At 38.4% G+C, this 21327-nt stretch overlaps 2 protein-coding genes across 4 annotated transcripts; both read right to left on the bottom strand.

Annotated features, from left to right (window-relative positions):
• Positions 1–1490: 1490 nt before the first annotated feature.
• On the bottom strand, positions 1491–7406 carry polr1f (RNA polymerase I subunit F). Its single transcript, XM_056243922.1, has 4 exons — positions 7063–7406; positions 6339–6480; positions 6020–6228; positions 1491–1985 (listed from the first exon to the last, which is right to left on the bottom strand). Exons 1-4 carry the CDS (start codon positions 7359–7361, stop codon positions 1574–1576), a joined length of 1062 nt encoding a protein of 353 aa, XP_056099897.1. The 5' UTR covers positions 7362–7406; the 3' UTR covers positions 1491–1573.
• A 634-nt stretch (positions 7407–8040) lies between these two features.
• On the bottom strand, positions 8041–16655 carry LOC130078425 (transmembrane protein 196). Of its 3 annotated transcripts, none has more exons than XM_056243937.1 (4): positions 16300–16655; positions 15619–15675; positions 9952–10221; positions 8041–8512 (listed from the first exon to the last, which is right to left on the bottom strand). In XM_056243937.1, the coding sequence occupies exons 1-4, from the start codon at positions 16543–16545 to the stop codon at positions 8444–8446; spliced, it is 642 nt and encodes a 213-aa protein (XP_056099912.1). In that variant the 5' UTR covers positions 16546–16655; the 3' UTR covers positions 8041–8443. The 3 variants fall into 3 exon arrangements, with proteins under 3 accessions (XP_056099912.1, XP_056099910.1, XP_056099911.1); XM_056243935.1 differs by having other exon boundaries at positions 8043–8512; positions 16282–16655; XM_056243936.1 differs by having other exon boundaries at positions 8045–8512; positions 9967–10221; positions 16282–16655.
• Positions 16656–21327: the final 4672 nt, after the last annotated feature.

Genomic DNA, 21327 nt, shown 5'->3' with positions numbered 1-21327 from the left:
TTTTGTTTTTGTTTTGTTTCATGATTCGTCACATGACAGCAAAATTTCTTCCTGCATGTTTTTTTTCTTCTTTTTCTTTTACTTTATTAAACAGGTAATATAACTATTAAACACACCCAGAATAATTTCAAACAGAATACTGTACATTGAAAGAAGGAAAAAACACAATTATCAAATACTTTAAAAAAAAAATATATATTTTTAATCAAAGGGGGTTATTAGCTGATTATTGCAAATAATTTAGAGTATTTTATGGCACTCTATTTTCCAGTTGCTCAAGGCTTAATATCAAATCCAAATCATTTATAAATGTCACAGAACGAAGCAACTTCTAAACTAAATTTAAGAATCATAGAAGCCAAACCACTTTTCAAGCTTTCAATTACCGGTATGTTATGATCACAGGTGCTATACAATTTTAGAAAGTTTTGACTTTAGGATCCTCAAAATATATAAAAATTAATTTGAATTCTAATGTTTAAGCCATGTGGAAGAGGTGTATTCATGTCAATACATGTGTGAAATTCATGTTTAATTCAGAAAATTTGCATGTCATTGACACACACACAAAAAAAAAACTTTTATTAAAACAAAAATAAAACGGAAGTCAGAAAGGTGGTCTTATTTCTGACACCAAATTTGATAAGTTCCTGAGTTTTGAATCAGATCAGTTTTAGAAGAAAAGGTTTTATATAGGAGTTCCCATAATGGAAGCATTTTATGGATTTAGTTAATTCATTTTTAATATTAATTAAATGTTATGAATTAAGCAGCTCGTACACATACTTTATCACTAGAAAAAAATGAAATAGCCCATTTAACATGAAAGTATTATGCAATAATTTAAGACATTTCTCCTAATAAAACCTTTTTTGGCATTATAGGCCGTGAGACAGAGGGTTGATTGGTACCATTTTGAGGGATTAAACCGCATGGTGATTTTTGTGTAGGTATATGACCCTGTATTTGAAAAATGTGTGATAGCATTAGATTCAAGGTAGTTTTTGGTTACGGAGGACGATTTTCAAACATATGTCAAGAAAAAGGATAAATGAATTTATCTTTAAATACATTTTTAATTTTATAAAAATTGAATTTTTATAATAAAAAAATTAAAAATAAAATTTTAAAATTATAAAAGGATACATTTTTCTCTCTTGTAGTCACTGAACACCTTACTTTGAGGTAGGATGATATAAGTGTTGATTTGATTTCTAATGAAAGCTACCATGGATCGGATGCTATCACACATTTTCCAACACTAGAGATGTGTACCTTCATGAAAATCAAAAATAAATTTAATCCCTCAAAATGGTACCTGTAGCCCAAATTTGGGGTCCCGTCTCATGGCCTATAAAGGGTTCTTTAAAATTGAGTCAAAAACCCTAAAGTTCTCTACAGAACCCAATTGATCCTTTCTTTCAATTGAACCTTTCTTTCTCCAAGAGTGATGCTGCCCTCTTTAGGTGGAAATATAAAACTGCAAATACTCCAGAGGAAAAATCTTTTATTATATTCTGTAAATATAAATCTCACAAAGTTTTTGAGTTCATTAAATGCCCTGTGACAGATATCACTTGTTGTTCTTCTTCATTTTAGCAGCAGGCATTATTTCAGTGGCGTCTTCTCTCTCCGCCGCTCTCTTTCTGCTGGTTTTATCGCTCAAATACCCGCTGGAGTCGCTCGCCGGGAGCTCAGCGGGCGAGATCTCATCCGACTCCTGTCGTTTGTCTTTTTTCTTCTTCTTTTTCTCTTTGTGATGTCCGTTTGCATTGGAGTCCACCTCCATTGTGTCCACAGTGGTTCGGTTGTTTTCTGACGTTTGCTGCAGGCTGCTGTCGTTCACAGACTCCTTCTCATGCTTGTCTTTCTTCTTCTTCTTCTTGGGCTTTGGACTGACGGTCGTGTCTTCCGTGGGTTCTGGTTCTGTAGAGGATTCTACAGTTGATTCCTTTTGTTCGGTTTGGGTCATGAGCTCTTGCACTCTAAAAGTCAACAACAAATTGTTGTTAGTAAATGAAACAAGCAGAATTCATCTATTAGCATAAAGTCTGGTCAAAATGTCACATATTTCAAGAAAGAACTGGACATTTGAAAAGGTTAATATCATCTGACTGACATTTAATGTAGTGATACACTGAATTATTTTTTTTTTTTTTCAGTTTTCCTTTGTATCAGTGTCTAAACTACAAAGGTTAAACTGCTGTGTTGACAATACCAATTTCTCATCATTCTCTTCTTTACAACTAGCAAAGACTTTAGATATAAAAAGACGGTGCACTCATATTCAATGTTCCCTCTAATTTTTTTTCTTGTGAGCAAAACTTTTTTCTATTGGGCGGACATTTTTCGCCACCTGAGCAAAAATATTCTTTATACCTGACCTGTACAGCATGTAGAAACACAATGGTTTCAACATTCAGTTGTAACTTTTAACTTGAATGTGCCATTTCTATGTTATTTGACCCTTGATGTAACTTATTGGTATTAAATCATATTTTCGAAAAACAAGCTTCTTAACAAATGAAGAAGTCACTAAATGAAGCACATTTTAGGTTACCTGATTTTTTTTTTTTTTTTTTTTTTACAGTGCTGTTAACTGTAGCCTACAGTCTTTAGCAAGAAATCCTATGAAAAATAATTTACAAAATCTTCTGCAGGACAGTTCAATTCTTTACAATAATAGAATATAGTATGGAAGAAAATTAAGCTGTTACACTGAGATGGTTTGGGAAAACCATAAAGTGTTTTTGTACAGTCAATTAATTGTACAGGCAGCATTAAACCATCAAAGTTAAATGATTGTTTATTGCTTATGAATTTCCAATATTTTCTTTAGCAGGGGGTTTCAAACCTTTTAATGGCAAGGAGCCCTAAACAATACCCTTGTGAGATTCTTTATTTAGGATTATAATATAATAAAATATAGGCCTAATATAATATAAAAAAACGAATTGAAGTATTTGAAGTGATATAATATATCAGTTTAAATGCTTCAATTTGTTTACATATTATATTATTATAATATGAAAACAAACTGAAGCATTTAAATAGATCTAATAGCTAAATATTTTCAAGAAAAGTGAATATGTGAACTTTTTTATAATCTAACCATCCCTGAAACTCCCCCCACACAAAAACATCTATTTAAACTAATGATGTATTTTGAGTTTGCACGCGGGTGGGTGTGTTACCGTTCTGTGTTCATCAACCGTTATTTCCACCACTTTAATCAAACCACTCTTCTTTAAAATATGATGATGTGATTTTATTTCACATGTCTTTGCGTTTCTCGTTGCCTCTCGTATTGAGCTATTTGGTCCGCACACACGACTCACTGCCAATCACACGCGCTCACATCGTTCTCTTTCTATGAAACCTGTAAACTGCATTCACCAGTTTTCACTCTATAGCGGTTGACCAGAGCACTAAAATTATTTCTCACTTAAACTACAATCAAATGGATTTCCCCACACATTTCGCGTCAGTCCTCTGCGTGGCATTTTATTCTTTTCTGCGCGCCGCCGCTTCAGAAGTGCGCGGCCGAGGCATCAGAAGTGCGCGGCCGCGCGCAGCTTAAAGGGAACATAAATAAAAATATAAGGGAACAGAAATAAAACATCTCCAGTTAACTAGCAGAGCGTGTTCATTTGTTAAATAAGAGGCGATCTAGCGCTGAAATGTGTTTTTTTATCAAGTGATCAACGCGCTCGTTGCGATCAGTGGCGCGGATACTGTGTTCTCTTGTGGCTCGCGCACAGTTTCACTCGGACGCGCGCTTCAATCCATTGTGGAGACTCTATTCGTTCCGGTGAAATTACAAAACAAAATATACACAAACGTGTCCCTGCCTGATATGCAATAACTGATAAACATAATCGGGTTTGATGAAAAGAAAAAACCCTATACGAGTGCGGATTAGGACCCGGGACCTCTGACACGCTAGGCAAAAGTTCTGCCACTAGACCATTAGAATACACGCTTTAAAAAGTCGAATCTATGTATTTATTATCGCCATTAGCAACACACACACACACACACACTAGGGGTGGGGGAAAAAGCCGATTCTTAGATGCATCGCGATGCGGACGTGGACGATTCTGAATCGATTCACAAATATAAAAAATCAAAAAAAAAAAAAAAACATATATATATATTAGTGCTGTCAAACGATTAAAATATTTAATCGCGATTAATCGCATTAATGTCATAGTTAAATTCGAGATTAATTGCATTTAATCGCACATTTTTATCTATTCTAAATGTCTCTTGATTTCTTTTTGTCCCATTATTTTTTCTCATTTTAATGCTCTTATCAACATGGAAAAGTGGATCGGCTTGCTTTGTGCAAATGTTTTTTATTGAAAACAACATTGGCATATACTGTGTTCAATTTCACACTAACATTCTCACTTGGAGCAAATAATCTCTCACACAATGTAACACTGTCCATCAATAAAAGGGTGAAAGAAATACTGACGAGGTCCTGATATTGACGAGGGGGCGGAGAATTCGCATCAGCTGTGTGTGTGTGTGTGTGTGTGTGTGTGTGTGCTGGCCATCATCAAGTGGTGTTTCAGACTGGACGTGCTGCGATGATGATAGCTCAGTTCACAACGACAAAACACACAGATCGCTTTGGTCTCGTCAATGGAACCATTTGGCAACTTTTTAAAAGTAAACTTTCCATTCAGAATCTTATTGGCATCCATTTCGGCGTCTCGCGCTCGCCATCCACTCAAAACTGGACGTTTTGAACGTTCCTATAACATTCAGAAATAACGTTTTTATAACTTAATGGGAACGTTATGAAAACGTTCTTATAACCTAAAATTGTTAGCTGGGGAAGAGGAGAGATTCGCGATTGCACTGACTGAACACGTTTTAAGTGCAGAGAGCAGAGAGATTCGTGCTCAGCACATTATATTCCGCGCGCGAGCAGAGAGATTCGCGCTCAGCACATTATATTCCGCGCGCGAGCAGAGATTTGCGCTCGCGCATCCGGCTCGCAAGCCCAAACAAGTGCGTGCGGCATCCTGTTGTTTTGTTTGAAAGCGCAAGCGGTCTAGCTAGATCAGCTTGCGCTTTCAAAACGTCCTCGCGCAGCGCAAGCCATTGAAATGAATGGGTTTCATAGCGCAGCGCCGCGCATGCTCCTGTTGCAAAAGCATGTGAAAAAAAACTACAAAGTTTGCTAGGCCAAAAAGACCGTTAATCGCGCGATAAAAAAAATAACGCCGTTAAAATAGGTTTGCGTTAACGCCGTTAATAGCGCGTTTAACTGACAGCCCTAATATATATAAATAATAACGTAATATTGGCGGTACGCAAAAGACGGAACTCTGAAGCGCGGAAGTGTAGACGGTCCGTCTGTGGCGTGCACATAACAGAGACGCGATGGCGGAGCGCGAAATCCAAACACCCTCCGTGTTAGAAGCTGATGTGTGGAAATATTTTGGCTTCTATGAAGTTGAAGGGGGAAAGGAGCTGGACAAGAGCCACACAAGTTTGTAAGCTTTGTAGAATAAAACTAAAATATTTCGGAAACACGACAAATATGAGAAGCCAAATGACATGTTTCCACCCAGAGGAGGAAAAACACTCGGCTGTACCGGTCGTTGTTATATTATTAATTTACTACAAGTATGCTGCTAGTTCAGGCACACATTTATTTTCCTGTTGGTTCTTTGCAATGTTACGAAAATATATTGTACACTAATTCTTTATGGGTCATTACTTGGTACTTTTAAAGCAAAGTATTTATAGTCACACAACCACACAAAAGAAAAGATTCAGATAATCGATAATCGCTTTAGCATCAAATCGCAGCCCTCTGAATCGTAATCGAATCGAGAGGTGCCTAGCGATTCCCCCCCCTAACACACACACAACACACACACACACCTGTGTGTTACGCCACTGGCAAATATGGCAGACTTAGTCCTGCCTTCTAAATAAGAGCCTATCACTAAAGTCATTGTATCACTGCAGCCGCCTTTAACAGTGTTGATCAGCGTACCTGGATTTGTCCAGCCGTCCTCTGATGAGAAGAACACCAGCAGCTTCAGCGTCCAGCTTGAAGACCTCGAACTCCAGGCATTGTCCAACACTCAGGCCAGAGTCCCTCCACTGCTCCGGGCTCAGCAGATTGGGCTTCATCACTGATGCGTTAAAGCAGCCGTGGACCAGACAGCCCACATGACCCACTCCCATTTTATTAATCACACCCTGAGGGACATCCAACACACACCATTAAACATCTTCAGCCAGAGCAAATACAAGAATGCATTCATGCACAGAACACGATCTCTAGCTCATGAAGATCTTGTTAAACATACCACGAGCTTCGACCCAATCTGCGGTTTGAAGATCACGAACGACGCCTCGATGTTGAAGTGAATGAATCCTTGATCATCATAAATGTCTCCATGCTGTCCTACGATTTTAATGTTGTCATACGCCATAGGAACCCCATTCAAACTGCAAAACCAGAAAAATAATGCCTGGTAAATTCCTTAGTCTGATCCTATATTAATAAATGTTGTTCATATAGACATTTTGGCTGGGTGCAAGAGTTTTTACCATGATTTAAGCGAAAGGTTCGGGGACAAGGGAGTGCTACTAAGATTACGCTAAATAAATAAATAAATAATTAAAATAAATAAAACATTTAATGTAAAGTAAATAAATGTATAGCTAACTTGCTATTGCTAGCCGCTCAGAAATTGCCTACCCTACCTTTAATTGACAATTTTACAACAAAACAAAAAAACAATACCATATTATTATGAAATCTATCAAAGTGGCAATACTCGGTATTGGAGTAGCATATGAATGTGATTGACCTCCATCAAGCAGCAGCAATGACACACTTACAAAACAGTACTAGAGTATTTTTTAAAGGTTTCTAGACAATACTATGGTTTTACTGACTCAACCATCGCAGTGAAAGCACTAACGCTACAATGTATAAATAATGCTGTCACTGTGCCATGATGTATCAAAATACTGCGGCATTACCATCATTTTCTATGACATTTTCTTTCAAGCCTTTTGTTTTACCTGCAGGAGTATTTGAGCAGTTCTGCGTTGAGCTCCTCCTGAATGCCGAGCCTCTTCTTTCGCAGGTATACGGGCGGCAGCGCGACGTGTCTGCGGTGCGTGTCGAGCACCAGGCACGAGTAATGCGCGTTCAGCAGCTTCACCGCGCCCGCGAACGACGGAATGAGACACGGAACCACCGCAGAATTCCCCCCGGGTCTGGCCGTGACATCTCCGCTAGATATCTGCGCTATTGTGGACACATCCGAGGGGTTTGTGACGGGTTTCGCAGCACCGTCCTCCTGAGTCCAGTTCGCCATGCTGAACACATGTGGAGGAGCACGTGGTGCGTTCGCTCGTGTGTTTACTGTTTAGCGGCGAGTGACGTGTGACCTCCAGCGGAGAGGAGGAGAACTACACACAAAAATAAATAAATAAACTCTTGTGACTTTAAAAAAAATCTGGGGTTTTTTCTGTCGCTAATAGTAACTATTTAAAAGTAAAAATAAAATATAATTAGAATTAAATTATAAATTAAATTATTAAAAATTAATTTATAAATTGAAAAAGAAAAATGTAAAACTGGATTCAAATGAAAAACTAATGAGGAATATTACAGCACTTATGAAAAATGCTGTAGGTTCAGTCTGCAGTATATAAACACATACACACACACACACACACACACACACATATATATATATATATATATATAGTAGGTAGTCAACATTTGAAGTGGATCAAAAAAGTTAATCAAAGTTGTCCTAAGACAAGAACGGGTATTGTTCAAAAAAATAACTTTGATGAAAGGTTTTGATCCACTTCAAATGTTGACTACTGTATATATTAAATATTTCTTTAAAACAACAGATATTGTGGTGTGTAAAGTAAAAGTGTTTTTGTGTGTTAATGGTTTAATCACCAGTCATTGTACCACAAATTACATTTGACATCTTTATTTCATTTTCATATGAAGCCCCTATATAAAAATACTGTAAATTAATAAATATCTTTACAGGCATTTTACAGTGTGCATTTGATACGGTCAGGATAAAAGCATTCGGTATACCATACAATATCAGGATTACAATTTCAGATTCAACATTCCCTTTATCTAGATACAGGAAGAGAGAAAGAGTCACAGAAAGAGAGAGAAGATCGTTTGCATGCTTGTTTCGTACTCAAATATCTTTTCTGTACGCTGGTTGTCAAGGTCTCCTGAGGTCATCAGGTAACTGGACACTGATTGGCTGTCTGTCTGTTCAATACATCTGACGCTGCGTCTACAGTCTCTGCTTCTCCTGTCAGATCGACTCAGCCAATCAGAGTGAAGAGCTGTCAGCCTGACTCAGCCAATCAGAGTGAAGAACTGTGCAGTCGAGAGTGTGTGGGCAGCGAGCCGTCATGGAGAAGCGCTCCGCCCGTTGGAGGAGATTTGAGAGATGGCATTGCTGGTGTTATCCAAAACCTCCTGCGAACAGACAAACACACGGCCGGGTTTCAGTCCGAGACGCGCACTCAAACAGACAACTTACATTTTTAGCTTCTGTATGTTTTTACCAGTCCTGTGTGCCTGGGGACAAGAAACACTCTGAAGTTTAATGCTTAGGGTTTGTTCAGATAACTAACTCTAAATACGAGCAATAATAATTTGATGCAAGTGTGACACAGAGAATCATAAGACAGTACAAACTTGACACATTTAAGACTTAAAATAAATGTTTTAACTCACACAAAAATAAGAAGCCTATTGTCATAGAAGAACCTTTTTAAGTTCCATAAAGTACTACTATAAAATAAATAAATGATAAATTATGTACTGGCGCTTTAAGGCAAACCGCTGTTTTTTTCAAGCACTGGTCAATTTTGAGATTTTGCTTCCATAATATGTCTTCTTTCTTACTCCCAAAATACACATTTAAGTTTGTTTGTTTATTTATTTTTACGTTGTCTGTAGCGGCCATTTTATGTCCTTTTGCAGTCTTGTTTTTGTTTTTGGGCTGTACGAGAATATATTTTCATGCTTGAATCTTCAAAAACACATTATTTTCCCCATATTCTCCATTGTTGCAGCTCCTCTCTTCCCAGTCTGTCAGTATCGCTCTGTTTAGTTCCTGTCTCTATGAAGCCCCTCCTTCTGAAAAGCACAGTGTGCTCTGATTGGTCGGCTGGAGCAGTGTGTTGTGATTGGTCAACCATTGGTCAACGCCCCTTCCATAACCGCCAGTTTCAACACACTACTAACCAGGCACCCGCTATTTTGCTTATGCCTGGGACGGGAATTATTTAAATGAGGAATATTGTGACGTGTTCATTCCTGGAAGAAAACTCAAGACCACAATGGAGGCGTTTCAGGGAGTTCAGAAACACTGACACTGATATAGAGAAGTACTCCCGCTGGAATGACTTCGTACTTTGTAATTTTGTACGTTTTTTACAGACCTTTTTGTACCGGATTTTATCCAATGTTGAGATTTCTGTTCCGGAAATTTTCTGCAAATTAGTGCATATTTAATTAGATTAAATATATGTTGTCTGCTTCTTTAAACATAACATTTCAGAAACCTTGTAATGTACTCTGATTAATCAACCTGGGTACATATGGTGATGTCTATTAATTCAATTTGTACCCTTTTCACCTGATCTGAAGCATCTTGACACATCAAGGCCCTTTTAGTCTATAAAAGGTCATATAGGAACTCAAAACCACGATAAAAAAGTAGTCCATGTGGCCTACAAGACATCAACTGAAAAGAAAAATAGTTTCATAGGTGGAACAAATGATTAAATTTCACTGACATTTTTAATTTCTTTGGAATCATTCGCAATAAGAACAGGAACTTGTATTTAGAAAGCAATTTGAATTGAATGTTGCCTGTGAGCCGGTACACACAGACTGCACAAACATACCAGCTCCTGTCGTACCTTCTCTGCCATTTCGTGCGAGTGATGCAGTGAATGTTCTCTCTCCAGAAACATGCGCTGCTGTTCGCTGCTGGCCAGTCTGCAGGTCAACCACGTGGACAGCGTGCAGCTGCTGATGCCCAGACACGCTAGAGACATGACGGCCAGATGAAGAGAGCGCATGGTGTCCGGACGCTTGACCAGTGCGCGGACAAACTGGAAGTTCAGGATTCCACCAATTAACCCGCAAATGCAGCAGGAGGAAAATAGGATCATCTGAGAGAGAAACAGAAACATGCATAATGTTAGCTGTTTGTGTCTATTGCATTCATGCATCATTCAAATAACACATATTGCATCTATACATTATTCAAATAATAACATATTTCATGCTCACAATATTAAAATAATAATTCACACTATTAGAGTAACGCATATTGCATGCATGCATACAATATTAAAATAAAAACATATTTCATGCATACATCATTAAAACGCATGCTCACAATATTTAAATAATAATGCATATTGCATGCTCACAATGTAAGAATAACACATATTGCATGCACACATAATTAAAATAACAACGCATATTGCATGCATTCAATAGTAAAATAATAACACATATTGCATTCATATAAATTAAAATAATAACACATATCACATTTCATGCTCACAATATTAAAATAATAGGCACATTGCATGCTCACAATAGTAGAATAATAATGCATATTGCATGCATAAAATATTAAAATAAAAACGCATATTTCAGGCATAAAATATTAAAATAAATGGCATTTTTTATGCATACATCATTCAAATAATAACGCATATTGCATGCTCACAATATGAAAATAAATACAGATATTGCATGCATACATCATTATGAATATTGCATGCTTAGTAAAATAATAACACATATAGCATACTCACAATATTAAAATAATAATGAATATTGCAAACTCACAATATAATAATATCACATATTGCATGCACACATAATTAAAATAGCAATGTATATTGCATGCATTCAATAGTAAAATAAACAATAACACATTTTGCATCCATACAATATTTAAATAATAATATAAATTGCATGAATTCATTATTAAAATAATATTGCATATTACATGCATACATCATTAAAATAATAATGCATATTGCATACATACATTATAAAAAAAATTATACATCATTATAAATGACACAAATTAAAATATCTATTCCATTTAATTACTTTTGTAGTACTTAATTTAAGTATACTTTTGTTTAAGTACTTTTGTGGTGTTTGCCCGTGCAAAAGTAACAACCATAATGCTAGGTTTCCGGGGTGTTGCTATGCAGTCGCTAAGGTGTTGTTTAGAGGGATTTCAAAGCTCATAAAGGTCAAAGACAGTACATTAACCTGAAGAGTACAGCACAGCAGAAATACTGTAAACGGAGGGTGAAGACGAAACCCTTGTGTACAGGGAGAATGGATTGTGCTGCTCGGTGTTTTTGTAATCGCTCAGACCACGTTCAGACAGTGACATTATCTGCCAGCTCAACACTTCAGGACAGATTTGACCTCAAATTACATAAGAAACTTCTGACTACAGCACATGAACACGTTGGACAACACACTCCCTTTTAGTGTTCTAGAAATCTCTTATATATTGGTATTGCATACTCCTATCATAAATTGCTAACAATAAAAGGCTTTGAAAATGATGGTTTTGTTGGTAGACAACATGATTAAACTGCGTATACCTGAACTATTTGTTTTTGTAGTACGTATGCAGTATAGATGCACTGAGTATGTCTAAAAAAAGCTGTTTATCAGCATTTCCATTCATTTAAAAGGTTGCTCAGCACATTCATGCCACCTTGGAAGTTTGCAACCTGCATACTGCTATCTTTGCTCATAAGTCAATGGCTTATTTTTAAATTGAAAAATGCACTGTACTATATTTCTAACTCTCACTGATTTAAACATGCAATGTTTTGAGGTCATGTGACAGCAAATGTAGCATACTACTATTTGAAACATTTGTATCACGCATACAATTTTAAATTATAGAAGTGAATAAGCATCTGATTTCAAAAGCAGCCATTCTGTCATTTCCCTAAATTATTGCATTATTGATTCTGCGAACCGTCTCTATTATTATTCAAAACTAGTACGCAAAACATACTCATCAGCATACTATACTAGTATTCCATTCATACTGTAGCGCAGCCTATATCACATTACACACGGAAGAGAAACAGACAAAACATTTTGTTTTTCACAGTATGTTCTGTTTAAAGGGATAGTTCACTTTGAAATTAATTTTTGGTATGTTTTAGCTTACCTCAAGGGCATCCAAGATGTGGGTGTCTTTGTTTCCGCAGTAGTTTCAATTTTGATATTTTTAGGTCAAAGCGTTCTTGTCTGTCAGTCATATAATGCAGGTCTATGGTCACCACCTCAAAGAGCATGCACAGAGAAGTCCAAATTAAACATGATTTAATGACTCGTAAATGTAAGTACACATTGATGGCCTTTATATTTAAATATGTTTAGATCTTCACAGTGAAAGGTAACACTTCCGAAATCTCTGTGTAAACAATGAGTGACGTACACGCGCGAGAGATCACTTCCGGCGCTTTCCGGAAAAGACCGAAGCGCCCGCGCCCTCAGATCACTTGGACGTGGCTGTGTTTACAAGAGGTAAAAACGATATAAATACTGTTCGTTTTCTCACACAAACCGCTCGTTTCGTGTCTTAGGCCATCAATGTGTACTTACATTTACGAGTCAACCCTCTGGAGTTCTTCATTTTAGACTCACACTCAGGACCTTCAGGTCAAAAATGACCCGGAGGGCGGCATTAAGATACATTTTATTTGAGTAAAATCAATGAAATATATTTTTGTTCAATAATATTTTTTCTTTTCTTTTTTGGTGTTTTGAGATAATTTTATGATTTATAATTAATATTTATGCAATAATTAAGACCCATTTTTTCCCATTGAATATAATAGAAAATTTATATATATATATAATTTAAAAATATTTTTTTATTAAAGCTGTATTTCATTTTGGAGTCAAGTCTAGGCCTCATGAAAGCAATTTTTGAAATGAGATCGGAGCCTCTGGTGGACACACTGAGCATTTTTATCACGCAATAGCACATTTTTACCACTAGTGGATTTACAGCTCTCTGTAGAAACCTATGGTAGAAACACTCTAGTGATTTTTTCACATATTGTTTAATTTTTTTTAGGTTGTTGATTTGAATATATAATAACAGATTCTCAAAGACTATTTTTGTCATTTTTTTACATTTTTTTTTTTTTGGTTGGTTTAAATGGTAATTTGAAGTGGCAGTTTTACTTTATAATACAGTCAAACCTGAACACTGCATTATAAAGAGAACAAATGGAAAGCATTTTGTCACCCATTGTTTTAAGAGATTCACCCCTTCACTGTTGTGTGCTTTTTTTCTGAATCCTGGCTGTTTTGTAGATTGTATGCACAAAAAATTAAAATTTTTACCAATTTCCCATTCATTTCCTATGGGGGTCATTTTTGACCCGAAGGTCCTGAATGTGACTATTTTGTTTTAAGACCACTTAGACTTTTCAAATCCTTTCCCCAATTTTTTTGGGTGTTCATATACCAAGTACCAAAAAAGTCACCAAGTTTTGGACCATTCCGATGAAGCTACGATTTTTAACATTTTTTTATTTAAACGCTTCGGGACATTTTTGACCCGAAGAACCCCAGAGGGTTAAATCATGTTTAATTTGGACTTCTCTGTGCATGCTCTTTGAGGTGTTGACCATAGACCTGCATTATATGACTGACAGACAAGAACGCTTTGACCTAAAAATATCAAAATTGAAACTACTGCGGAAACAAAGACATCTACATCTTGGATGCGCTTGAGGTAAGCTAAAACATACCAAAAATTAATTTCAAAGTGAACTATCCCTTTAAGTGTCTAAACCCTGCTGAGATGAGACTAAAAGACTATGTGATTTAGAGACACAATGCTTAAGTGTTCTTGAGTAGCTCCTGAATCATTACAGGCAGACGGCGAGGGTTTGCGTTCAGCCTTACAGTAACATTACAGTCAGGGCCCAGGGAAACAAAATCAATCCACAGACGAGGAGAGAGATAAAATGAAAAAGAAAAAAGAAAACGGAGAAAGAAGCGTGTTTGAGGACAAACCTGAAAGCGTGTACACAAGAAGTCAGAGGAAAACAAGTAATGCTATGAAAAGAGACGTGGAGAGAAGGATCAGAGATACATGGAAGCTCTCAGACTGAGGGTTCACTTCAGTATTGATTAGTGATTAACACTCTCCTCTGGGGCGGCTCACTCCACTCCACGGTGGCTAACTGAATCTCGTCTCTCAGTGAAGTATCCTGGGATATTTACACACACACACACACACACACACACACACACACACTCACTGTGAGTTGGAGCTGGTCTCTGATGTGCATGTTTATATTGACGTCCACAACAAACTATTTCTATTCTAGATTTAGTTAGCATTTCTAAATTAAGAACACACAGATTTTGTGGTGAGACACGGTCTGTAACCTTTCATGTTTGTGAATGTAAAAGGTCTGCAAAGTTTTAAAGGTCATAAGTAATTCCAGTCTCACGTCTTGCACAAACCTATGTAGGTTTGTAGCTAATTTGCATAATGGCCATCTATAGTTTTCATTGGCTGCTGGAGAACAACGTCTACTTTGCTCCGCCCTCAAACACTTGTATCTGAGACGGGAAGAGTTTGGTTTAAGAAGACGCTGTTTTCTGTTGCCAAAGCAAACCCACTTCCAAAGGATGAGATCGATGAAAAGAAAAACCGACGCCATTGTTCGTATCTCTGTGTATAAAGTGCTGAGGAAGAGCTGAAATTCAAATATAGTAATGGGCGTTTGGTTTCTGACATGCACTGTAAGCTGTTGACCAATCACAGCAGACTGGGCCATCTGACCAATCAGAGCAGAGCAGGCTCTCAGAAAGGCGGGGCTTAGAGAGACTGAATCCCTGATTGAGCTGTTTCAGACACTGTGAGAAAAGAGCTGATGCTATAATGATGTATATTATGAGAAAATAATGTTTTTTTTTTACATGGATGCATGTAAACCTATTGTAAGAGACCTCAAAACAAAATTAGGAACCTTTAAAAAAGAATATAAGAGGCACTTTAAACCGTAGAATTCTACCGTTTATTTGTGTTCTACACGCTTACAATGGTTCCAATTAGAACCCAAAACCATTTAAAGTTTAAATTTAGAACCTTTTATTCTCTACAGCAACAATATATACTGGTGCTTTAAAGAATCCAGAAACCTAAACACTGATCTGAAGAACCTATCATAAAACTCAACCAACAGTGCAATAAATGTGTTTAACATTCAAGAATAAAAAAAAGTGTATGTGTTCTTGTATATGCTGGAAAGGAATGGTGTAGGATTTACTTTCAAACTATTTTCAGAAATGGTAAGCAACACATTGAATTTACCATGAAAATATTTTGCATGTAAAATATTCTCCAATAATCTTCGAAAAGCATGATCTGGGAGACTAGAAAATGTGAACTGGCTTGTGTGTGTGTGTAACAGTAGGCTAGTGTACAGTAGAGATCTAGTACAGTTGAATGTGTGCAGGAGAATAAAGTGCGTACTCACAATCAGTCCTGTCCTTTTCCGTGCACACAGCATGCCACACAGCCCGCAGATAAGAAACTATGAGAGACAAAGCAGGATCGGTCATATTTGATCAACTTAAATGAACCAAATGAAAGTCCGAAATAACATGAATGGAATTGTGACAAAATGATATTACTGGATTCAGATGACAGTAGAGTCAGTGTATATAGGCTAAGAACTGAACCGGACACAAATGAAGTTATAGGAGTTAATGATGGAAAGATCTCACATATATCACAACCTCACAAAACACCAGACAACGAGTCTTATCTGACATTTCTAGAGCAAACCGAAACAGTATTTATCTGTGAAGAAAACAACAACCTAAGACAACTTTTTGATGAATCATTAAGTTATGACATTAGAAATTTTTCCATTCTACTCTATAGGTCAGATTACCATACTGTACCATGGTACAATACTGGTATCAGTTACACCACTGTACACTATACACATGATATTGCCTATAAATGGTTCTTCTTACAAAAATACCATGGTACTATGGATGCCCAAAACATGTTACCTTTTGACTGACAACAAATCATTTTTAATCAGATACTGCACAAGCATTCAGTGGCTGAGAGTTTTGCTAGAACAGCTCATTTATTGAAGCTGAATAAGACTAAAAAAAGTGAGACGTACACACACTCCGCTCCATACCGGAGAAGCGTCGCCCTGCTGGGTCTTGTGCTCGGCTTTCGCCCGGATGATGCCCACCGCGCCCAGGGCGATGCTGGACACCCCGAGCCCTATCTCCAGCGTCGACAGAACCAACAAACTCCAGATGATCTTCCGGCTGCTGCACATCTTCGCTCGGGCATCCTTCCTGGCCGGTGCGCAAAACGCTTCACTCCATGTCTTCACAGATAAACACACATTAAATCCAGAAAAGTCTGCAGATGACATCAACTTAAGTGATTTCTCCCAAACAGATCAGTGCGCAAAGGCGCTCTCCATGGTGCGTGAACGCCACCAGTTTAACTTTACCCTCCTCCTCACTCTGTTTACCATGCTTCTGGTCCGGCCCCATGTGATTTCCCTCAGTTTAGACAGAGTAAATGCTCCGCCCACAATCACCCCCGAAATTATTTTACAGTGCTACAGTGGAGCGCTTCTAAAATAGTTTTATAATCGCTATTTAATTTCATATGTAACGTAATTCGTTAGAAGAATAGGCTAATTGTTACTAACGTTCTAAATCGATTCTGGCGGGAGAAGTTTCGAAGAGCGCAACACTGTCAAACAGCGAAGCAGGTGTCCTGGCGTGCGCGCGCACAAACACACGGTTGCGCAATGGTATGCGTAAAAGCGCTGATTGTGGTAAATGCATAAAACACCCGATTTGAACACCTAACGGCACATGTCAGCACAGCATATTAAGACATTCGATTACATTTCATTAGAGAGGTTTTGAGTGGAGCGAATCCATATAGTCCTCTTGGAGAGCTTTATATAGGAGACTAAAACAATAAGCGTGCTCTTTATGGGCACTTTTGTAACCTTTTGATGCTCTGTGATTATATTTGTGGAAGTTCCCACACATTACCAAACGCGCAATTGATGCCTAAAACATTTCTAGGGACTTTACAGAGAAAAGCAAAAAAAGCAAAATGGACATTAATGTCTTAAAATTACTTTGAAATTGTTGCTTATTGGCCAGGCAGGCAGTCATATAAAGCAGATTTATGCTCATTGTGCAAAGCATTATAGAGTTATCTGCTGAGCATTACTGTGCATTACCACAAGCATTTTGTTATCTCAGGCCACACTCACAATAAATGTTTGATCATTTTTGCATTATCCCTCACTCACTGGTTGGCCAGAAGGGAAAATTGCTGTCTTGAAACAAAATAATTTAATTTATCCAAATAAATGGCCTCTCTAAATAATTAATAACCAGGTTTCACATAGAGAATTAAGCAAAATACTGCAAACAGTTGCTCTGTGAATGTCTGTAACAGACTGTAGCATCCGCTCATTAAAATAACATCATAACAACACAAATGTAGAAGCCTGTCCTCATCTACTGCAGTGTGTGAAGGGTTCATCCCAAACCTAAAACTGCAACTTTCTGTTCGCGTTACCGTAACAACAGCAGCTCTAAAACAAACAGTGCTCGGCAGTCATATTTTAGGTAGCCTATATTTTTTTTCCGATTTACATTATATTTGCATTTGACGTTCTTCACCAGTATTTCAACAAAGCAAACCAAGTCAGCAAAAAAAAAAAAAAAGCTTTTTTTTAAGCATCCATCATTTTTGAAAATAGTGTTTATTAATTGGGGGTTTTCTTTACTAACTAAATAATGTTCTTGAACCTATAAATTAAAATTGGATAACAAGACACCCCCGTCTGCTGAGTCATCAAACCAGCGCTTCTCCACCTTCACCAGTGTGTCCGTGCTCTCTCCCTCTCCTGCAGGGTTTGTGGGATTGTGAAAGTGCTGGAATGATTGTCAGTTTCCAGACCCAGTTGTGACCGGTGATCTAGAAATAGCAGGGTGGAAAGGGTGGAGATATTTTTAGAAACTGCGACCAATGTGTAAAGAATAAGGAAAGCAGAGTGTATTGTTTGCTCTTCAGGTTCTGCTGTAATATCACATTTCTGAAAGATTGTTTGTGCTGCATATTCCTGTGAGGGCCAACAGTTTATCACTTGTTAGCCCCTTTTTAACCACAAAATGATGTAGTTACAACATCAACCAGCTCACCAGACAAATTCATTCATATATCTTTTTTACTTTCTGAAAAAGACAGCTTCACCTAAATAAGGATGCACATTAATCCTTAAAGTCCACAGTCAGGTGTGAGATATTGGATACTTCTTACTTCTGAACATAAAGGCATTATTGCTTGTATTGTGGGCTATGAATGATGGGAAATGTAGTTTAGCAATGCAAGCCTCTTGCCTCATTAACGGACTAGTTTTCTGGAAAGTTTAATTACTATTTTTCTCATTCAAAATACACAAAATGTGTACAAAGTAAACTTTACAGTCAACTAATTATTATGTAATGGATATGCCACCTGATTTAAAGGCTGGACTGAAAGTTAGAAACAGCATTGTGGTGGTGTTCACATGCAATCTCATAAATATGATCATTCCAGCATGATTGATCTTCGAAAAGAACTGACAATTCCCTTAAAATGCTGAAGATCAGAATATTTCACGAGAGCGAGTAATTTCCCCTCCCGTGGCGGTTCTGTCCTGTCGTTTGTCCTCCTGTGTCTCAGTATTAACTTCCATTAGCATCACTGCAGTAGGACAGAAGAGCTGCTTATACACGCGCTCTCACATCCTCCGTCTATTTATAACCACCGCAGTCTGTTTGTGTCTGTTCGTCCTCCTCCTTTCTCTTCCTCTTTCTCCATGTAAATCACCATGTTCCTGTCCACTTGTAATCTCGGCCCTGTTCCTAAAAGGTGAGCTGCCTTGCTGTTTACTGCCTACATAGGCTACTAGGATGCTTGACATTTTTAACCCATACCAGACATTTGGACACTCATGCTGGAATAGAAAATGGCCCCAAACTGTTCCCACAAAGTTAGAAGCATAGCCTTGTCCAAAGTCTTGGTATTCTGAAGCATTAAAGGGTTAGTTCACCCAAAAATGAAAATTATGTCATTAATGACTCTCCCTCATGTCGTTCCAAGCCCGTAAGACCTCCGTTCATCTTCAGAACACAGTTTAAGATATTTTAGATTTAGTCCGAGAGCTTTCTGTCCCTCCATTGTAAATGTATGTACGGTATACTGTCCTTGTCCAGAAAGGAAATAAAGTCATCATCAAAGTAGTCCATGTGACATCAGTGGGTTAGTTAGAGTGTGTTGAAGCATCGAAAATACATTTTGCTCCAAAATAACAAAAACTAGGACTTTATTCAGCATTGTATTGTCTTCCGGTTCTGTTGTGGATCCGCGTTCAGTGCCGCTGCTGACGTGTGTCTGGTGTGTGTGTGTGTGTGTGTGTATTCTGGTTCTGTTGTGGATCCGCGTTCAGTGCCGCCGCTGACGTAAGACGCTGCTGACGTGTGTCTGGTGTGTGTGTGTGTGTGTGTGTATTCTGGTTCTGTTGTGGATCCACGTTCAGTGCCGCTGCTGACGTAAGACGCTGCTGACGTGTGTCTGGTGTGTGTGTGTGTGTATTCTGGTTCTGTTGTGGATCCGCGTTCAGTGCCGCCGCTGACGTAAGACGCTGCTGACGTGTGTCTGGTGTGTGTGTGTGTGTGTGTGTATTCTGGTTCTGTTGTGGATCCGCGTTCAGTGCCGCCGCTGACGTAAGACGCTGCTGACGTGTGTCTGGTGCGCCCGTGTATTTCGGGTTCAAATAAATATGGCTGGGCAAAAAAATGCGAGTCTTCCTCTGTGTGGAAATCCTTAGACATGTTTGTGAAGACACCAGACACACGTCAGCAGCGGCACTGAACGCGGATCCACAACAGAACCAGAATACACACACACACACACACACACCAGACACACGTCAGCAGCGGCACTGAACGCGGATCCACAACAGAACCAGAATACACACACACACACACACACCAGACACACGTCAGCAGCGTCTTACGTCAGCGGCGGCACTGAACGCGGATCCACAACAGAACCGGAATACACACACACACACACACACACACACACACACACACACCAGACACACGTCAGCAGCGGCACTGAACGCGGATCCACAACAGAACCAGAATACACACACACACACACACACACACACACACACACCAGACACACGTCAGCAGCGTCTTACGTCAGCAGCGGCACTGAACACGGATCCACAACAGAACCAGAATACACACACACACACACACACACACACACACACACACACCAGACACACGTCAGCAGCGTCTTACGTCAGCAGCGGCACTGAACGCGGATCCACAACAGAACCAGAATACACACACACACACACACACACACACACACACACACACCAGACACACGTCAGCAGCGTCTTACGTCAGCAGCGGCACTGAACGCGGATCCACGAAAGATTCGTGTTGTTTACACGACACCGTTTTCAAATAAAACTTTTTATGCTTTTTGGCCTTTGTTACATGATGCCTGAAACCGCAAACGTTTGAAAGCGTGTTTCAAAGTGCACGTTTTTGAAAACGGTCTCCATATAAACAACAAAATCGTGAATCTCTGAAGACGATGACGTCATTCACATGCGCATTACGTGTCCGATCAATAGTGTTTCATCGCCATCTACTGGCCTGGCAGCAGAATACAGCGTTTTTAGTCGTTTACGCGTGAATGTGGATCGTTTTGACAATGGCGTCGTCTGTACGCGGAAAAATCAAAGGAAAAACTTCTCCGTTTTAAGCATATCGTTGTCGTGTAAACATACCATAAAAACCCGTTTTCAAAAATGTACGTTTTCAGGCACCCAAAACAGCCTTGTCGTGTAAATGAACGGCCAAAACTCATAAAAAGTTGTACGTTTTTAGTTGAAAACGGTGTCATGTAAACAGCCCCTCAATTAATCATCAATAATTTGTTTGCAGGTGTCACATTGATTTTATGTTTTATCATCTAGTAGTGCAATGACATCCAATATATATTTTAATGTGGTTTAAGTGTCGAAATACTTTTGCGGAGCCCCCGTCACATTATTCGACTTGATGTTTTGACTCTTTGCATCATTATACAAGAGCTCATTTTCCCTGCG

The sequence above is a fragment of the Rhinichthys klamathensis genome, unplaced genomic scaffold (genome assembly GCF_029890125.1).
Source record: "Rhinichthys klamathensis goyatoka isolate OS25496 unplaced genomic scaffold, OSU_Roscu_1.1 h1tg000868l_1, whole genome shotgun sequence".
NCBI classification, from domain to species: Eukaryota; Metazoa; Chordata; class Actinopteri; order Cypriniformes; family Leuciscidae; genus Rhinichthys; species Rhinichthys klamathensis.
The sequence above is the reverse complement of the archived record's forward strand: the minus strand, read 5'-3'. Positions and strand labels throughout refer to the sequence as shown.